At 34.9% G+C, this 6,357-nt stretch overlaps 3 protein-coding genes across 3 annotated transcripts in view; 2 read left to right on the top strand and 1 right to left on the bottom strand.

Annotated features, from left to right (window-relative positions):
* Positions 1 to 46, top strand: part of LOC119840181 — a 2,385-nt gene extending 2,339 nt beyond the window's left edge. Inside the window, exon 3 of the mRNA XM_038366694.1 lies at positions 30 to 46. Coding sequence (XP_038222622.1) covers positions 30 to 46 — 17 coding nt within the window. The remainder of the gene's footprint in view (positions 1 to 29) is intronic.
* A 142-nt stretch (positions 47 to 188) lies between these two features.
* On the top strand, positions 189 to 2,377 carry LOC119839855 (actin-related protein 5). The gene is made up of 4 exons (XM_038366267.1): positions 189 to 353; positions 697 to 834; positions 1,423 to 1,577; positions 2,046 to 2,377. The coding sequence occupies exons 1-4, from the start codon at positions 241 to 243 to the stop codon at positions 2,348 to 2,350; spliced, it is 711 nt and encodes a 236-aa protein (XP_038222195.1). The 5' UTR covers positions 189 to 240; the 3' UTR covers positions 2,351 to 2,377.
* A 3,728-nt stretch (positions 2,378 to 6,105) lies between these two features.
* The window catches only part of LOC119840182 (msx2-interacting protein-like), a 54,332-nt gene continuing 54,080 nt past the window's right edge, over positions 6,106 to 6,357 (bottom strand). The window contains exon 11 of the mRNA XM_038366695.1: positions 6,106 to 6,138. Coding sequence (XP_038222623.1) covers positions 6,106 to 6,138 — 33 coding nt within the window. The remainder of the gene's footprint in view (positions 6,139 to 6,357) is intronic.

The raw sequence follows: 6,357 nt of genomic DNA on the forward strand, positions 1-6,357 counted from the left end.
TGTATTAATGTGTGTATGCATAATTCTAGCTCCTGTAGTCCCTTAAAAATAATCCTTAAAAATGAAGAGAATATAATATTATGAAGATATTAGAATGTAGATACATTTATTTAAGGTTGATCAAGTTACTGTGTTAAGATATATTTTTTTCATTATATATTGACATTTGCGTTGAATTGACTGTTCCAGTACAGCGAGATAGTGTCGCGGCGCGAGGCGCGGCGCGCGCGGCGCGCGGCGATGGTGAAGCGGCGCACGGCGGCCGCGGCCGAGCGCATGCGCGTCATATCGCGCCTCGCCGCCGCCGGCGACGAGTTCGGCAACCAGGACTCCGACTGGGACGTCTATAAGAGGTGACTTGTTTGTTTGTGTATTTTTTTTCTCAATTTCCCCGTCTTTTTTCTGGACTTTTTCAAAACTCAAACTCGAAGTTATTCATTCAACTAGACTTCCTATAGAAGCACTTTTGAATCGTCATATAACACAGTTATAATATTTACTCTCCTGAATGAATTGCCTGGATAAATAATTGATTATATTATATAGAATGATACTATGTAGGATGGATTGTTTATTTTAGTACAGGTATGGATTATATAGTATGGATTATCAAATAAGCTACATTAGCTATTTACTCGGGTACCACGGGAGTGACGCCGCGGGTTACAGCCAGTATATGTATGTGTATGTAAACAGTATAAGCCGCGACGCCGACTCCGACTCGGACGCGGACGGCGAGCGGCTGGTGGAGCTGGAGGAGGCGCTGCGCGAGCACGAGCCGCCGCCGCCCTCCGCCACGCACCACCAGCTGCACCTCGCCATCGAGCCCTACCGGTAATGTCTCGCACGCACACACACACACACACACTAACAGAATATTGTGATTGTATACAGGGTGATCATTTGTAATGTCAACTGTTGGCTCTCCTACAGGTGGCATTATAGTATCTCTTTACTGTGAAGCAGTAAAATTGTAGACGAGAAAAACGTTATTTTATAAAAATTTGCGAATTTAAAAAATGTCACTTGACACACTTGGGATACGAACTGACTGAAATCTGTTAAAACTATACACTGGACTATTATTATATCGATCATTGGGTTCAAGTGTAAGAATGTAATGTTCTAACAAACTTGACAAAACAAATAAAAGGAAACCCATGAAATGTTGACTTATGTATTAAAAACTTTTACTATTATCCTGCAAACTTCAAGAAGGTTTCTTAAAATATTTTTACTATGAAAATAATGATAATAATAGTGGTAAAGTTGGATTAGACAAATAATATTGAATATGTATAAAATTTTCTATGAGTACATTTAAAATTGTTGCAACATTTTCAATAAATATTTACAGTTCAGAATGAATCTTAATTTCTGAATATGGAGTTTATATTATTAATGAATATGATTAAATTTTAGGGCTCCAGAATTAATGTTTCAACCGTCAATGATGGGGAACTTAGAGGCTGGTTTGGCGGAAACAATGGAATACGTCTTCAAACACTTCAGTCCTGAAGATCAGCTCTTGTTGGCGAACAATGTTTTTGTAACAGGAGGATGCTCTCAGTTTCCCGGTAAAAAAAAATGAAGAAATATAGGATATAAGCCGATTCAATATGAAGTCATAATTTATGTAGAAGCCAAAATGTGGAGCATTAAAAATTTTTGTAAAGTATTGCTAATTACAATATCCCTTTCCTATAGGCCCATATTCTTTTCCTTCCCCTTCCCAGTCCTTTCCTTTATCCAATTGTAGAGGCGTAACGTCTGTAATCGACTTTACGCCTCTACAAATGTTCATGGGCGGTGGAAGCGCTTACCATCAAGCGTCCCACCGCTCCATTGCCGACTGAGATAAAAAAAACCTAATTACAAAGATAATATTATCTTTTTCTCGACTTGTTTTCAATTACATAATTCATTATTACGTTACCAATAAAAGATTTATGATTAAATATAATTGTGATCCGACTAATAGATTATAACAGTACTCACATCTTTGTAACTATTTGAAACCATGTAAATTCATATCATTTTTATAGGTCTGAAAGAGCGACTAGAAAGAGAGCTTCTAGAAATGCGTCCATTTCAATCGACGCACAAAGTAGTAATGGCGAACAATCCAAGTTTAGACGCGTGGTACGGCGCTAGAGATTTCGCGGGAAGCAATGAATTTGAAAACTGGTGTATATCCAAAGAAGACTACTACGAAATGGGTGGGGAGTACTTGAAGGAGCATCACGCGAGCAATAAGTACTACAAAAGTCCAGCACCAATAGTAGATAACACGATGGCTCCGGCTGGTGATGCGAATGTGGTGAAGGAAGAAATCGTTGTAGATTGTTAAATTGAAGTATTTGAAAATAAATGCATATTTCTGTGGATGTTGGGCCTTTTTTTGTTCCGTTCTGTACGGTACGGTTCGGTTTGCATTAGATTCAGGCATCTGGCAGGAATGAAGGCTAATTCTAAGAAATTTTGAACTTTTTCTCCCATTCAGAAATTAAAGACTTTTAAACGCGATTTATTCATTATATTATTTACATGACCACGTGACCACGCTCGTTGTAAAGTGTTGGAAACGTTGGGTTTAATAATAAGTCTTTTAATTTCTAAATGTATGATACTCACGCAAAATCAAACACAAGAAAATGCTACACCCAGGTACGTTATGTGCTGACCAAATAATTTCGTAACCCATATACGTCGTCGTCGTTTTAAATTTCATCCAATCCCAAGCCAATCACAAAATTAGATAACTACTTTATGAAATTTTACAGGTGGAGTAACGTTTCTTATTACTAATAGCAAATATTATTTATATTATAATTACGGGAGAGGTGGTATAAAGAAAACAAGAAATTTAGCCACAAATATCATGGCACGTTTATTTTTCTCCACTACATGGCGACTTCTAAAAGAATCGTGACTTGTTATTTTGCATTCATATAATTTCTTTTTTATTAGAGCTCCACAAATAGAGCACTATCGAATAATTTTACAATGTATACTTTCCATAAAATTAAATAAACTCTGTATTTATTTTGATCTCAATATAAATCACTATGAAATGAAAAATTTAAAAATCGCTTTGTTAGTTTGCTAATTATATTGATTGATGATACTAATAATAATAAAGAGTACATTTAAAAAATCACATTAAAGCATATACATAATGGTGACTACACAAGGGCCCTTACAGCCTCTTTACAATTACACATGGTATACTCTCAAAGCATCAACGACAAATAATATAAAGAATATAATAGAAAGAACAACTTAGGTATATCATAATTGTTGATAACACATAAAATGCATTACGTATAAACAAATCAGTCTCAAGAGACAAAAACATAAAAACAGTCAATTTTGAACAAATTATTAAGTATCAAAAATACCACATACAAAAAGTATGATAAGACTGATATATTACATCATTAAGCACATTTTAAGTGTTACCATAGACTCGATAATAATTATAAACTTATAAAATTTATCACAATATCAGACTATAAAGAAACAAAATATAAGAATAAAATATAGAAGTAAAGGAGGCTGTAAAGGTGATGATCACGTGCAATGTAATACAATACACCACAGTTAACAAATCTAACTTATTCCATAAAATATAACTAGCCTAAAAATTTTAACAATAAAAAGAAAAACAGTTGCAGTTAAAAATATTGGTCAATAAACTCTGTAGAGCTATAACTAAATGACCGTAGCAAAAAATCATCATGCCATGATGTTTGTTATTGAATTTTAATAAAATAGGAATTAAAAGTATGTAAAACACTCCAAAACTTTATTTTTGGCTTACAGCCGATATAATTTGTTATACAACTATAAATAGTACAAAATCAGTGACTTAGAAATAGCTCTCAGTATATAAAAAAAAATAAAACGTTAAAATCCTTAGGCTGTACTCTCGTATGATTATGATGTAAGCAACGCAATATGTTGACAAAGCGGAAGTACGCATAAATCTAACGATACGATAGAACTAAATATTTATGTACCTTAGTCATATGATTACACAAGGCTCACTGTTATTTGCTCATAAAACTAGCACATTCAAATGATCCTCAATTATGATAAACGAATCCCTCATCGATCACGTCAGTATGGGAAGAGATAAGTCATTTCCATTCATCGTATATTTAGTTCAAACAAAGATCTTAGATCGTAAACTGTCGAATTGTAATTATAGTAAGAACAACCAGGGGATGAGAGATTAATTTTTCAAAATTATAGGTCTGATAGACGGCCGGGGCCACCACGACTAGTACACTGCCTCGACAACGGATATAGGTATACATTTACCGTCAACGGCTAAGATATGTACGTTTTCTTAACAAAATTTTTAAAGATATACAAAGAAACTGGTTGGTCCAACACCACAACCGCTCCGATGTTAACAAATCAAATAACGAACCAATAAAATTTTGACAATTTTTTTTTCAATGAGTATTCTTGTTTCCAATGTTGTGGATCCTTAACTCAGTCTTTTCTACGGTTGGAAAAATAAGTAGAAATAGAGGAAGTATAACTATAATTTTTAGACGATTACGTAACTGAAAAATAGCTCGTTTACTTTCTAATTTAGTAACTAACATCGTATTGTTGTATGTAAAATAGTTGGGGCAGATGAGACGCACACACTTACGACCCGGTAAGAATCGCCTCCAAAAATATCTTTTAGGTCGTTGAAAATTTGTGCATCTAATCTGAAATTTCGATCCTCGTCACTTACGAAATATAGCTCTCCCCTTTCCATACACAAGGGTTGTAAATATAGAGATACACATCGTAACGAATAAGGACCGCTCTCTATTTATACCGCTCGCCGGACTCGGTCGGAACGGCGCTGCGACGAATTAATGTAATAAAAAACAATCACTATAAAGACAAGAACAGAGTATAACAAAAATATATTACTAATTCTACAATAGAGGCGCCGTCCCCACCCAGTCGCGGCTGGCGAGAGACGATAATATACATTTATATACTTTACGTAACTAGTTCACTATGTTGGTGTTTCTATTCCATTCACAATATCTATGGATAACGCAACGCCGGGGAGCACGGGGCTCCCGGACGTACATACTAAATATATATTATGTAGGTAAATAATAATCGATCTTATTTTTCTCAATGGTGATCACTAAAGTTGGTAGTTGATAGATTTACACTATCCGATAAATCGAACATCTAGTTTCTCTAAATAATACTGTTCTCAATGGCTTGGTAAAAAAAAAACTTAATAAAAACGTTATTTTCGAAAAACACGGAAAAATATTTTAGATGTTACATCTATAATTATACTTTCACTTCCTGGGCAACTAAATGCATCCGTCCCGTTACTTTTTTCCCAAAGTATCGTGTACATACATAATTACTTTTATTTATAAATGATAATGAGATATTGGCCTATTTTCTCGTGTTTCACAATACAGAACTATCAAAATATAAAAAAATATTGAGGACTATCAAACAACATTCACATGTATATATTTATTATTATTATTATGTATAGCTACGAGGAAATTTCAATTTTTAAATACGAAAGTATACTTCTGACCTAACATTCTATGATTACTTCCAATAATATAACATCAGTTCGACCTATGCTTGTAGAAAGAGATCTACAAATGATAATATTTAAATTTCAATATAATTTTGATTCATCAATCCCATGTCATTCGAATAAATAAACCCTACCAATATTTACAATTTTGACCCTCAGCACATGGACACACGCAACATGGAAATAAAATAATGTATTCATATATATAAAAGAAAACAACAACACGAACTGAAAAACAAAACAACGTAACGTAAACATCATTCCATAGTCGGTACACACTATGAGAAGGTGAACTCATTACAGTATTTTATTTCCAACCTACCCTGACCGGCAAACTTAACTAAACTTACTTCTACCACATCATTTACATAGAAATGGCACCAATCTATCTTTGATATCAATAATGGCAAACCAAAGGAACCCTCGCAGCGGACACAAGCTGCACTGCTCCGTGCCAACATCGTCTCAAGGTATTGGAAGACTACTGCGCTATACGACTATACTTTACACACTATTTATTCGAAAACTGTACCGAAAACAAGCTTCCACTGTTGCCAATTGAACGAGAAACCAATTCGAGTGCACAACGGAAGAGTCAGTGCGAGATCGACGTGAAACGCGAACCGATACATAACGTCAACGAAACGGTGTTACGACTCATATCGCCTAACTTCGCTAACTGCTAGAAGGCACAAGTTATAGTAAGAAGCTTCACAAATAATGCGCTCTGTACAAGAGAACTCTCGCCGCCCTTTCCCCCCCCCCCC

Source organism: Zerene cesonia, chromosome 5 (assembly GCF_012273895.1).
Source record: "Zerene cesonia ecotype Mississippi chromosome 5, Zerene_cesonia_1.1, whole genome shotgun sequence".
NCBI lineage: Eukaryota > Metazoa > Arthropoda > Insecta > Lepidoptera > Pieridae > Zerene > Zerene cesonia.

Coding starts and splice junctions, on each gene's coding strand:
- LOC119839855 (XM_038366267.1), top strand. CDS start 241: ATGGTGAAGCGGCGCACGGCGGCCGCGGCCGAGCGCATGCGCGTCATA. Junction 835..1,422: donor CTCGCCATCGAGCCCTACCG/GTAATGTCTCGC, acceptor ATTAAATTTTAG/GGCTCCAGAATTAATGTTTC. Junction 1,578..2,045: donor AGGATGCTCTCAGTTTCCCG/GTAAAAAAAAAT, acceptor TCATTTTTATAG/GTCTGAAAGAGCGACTAGAA.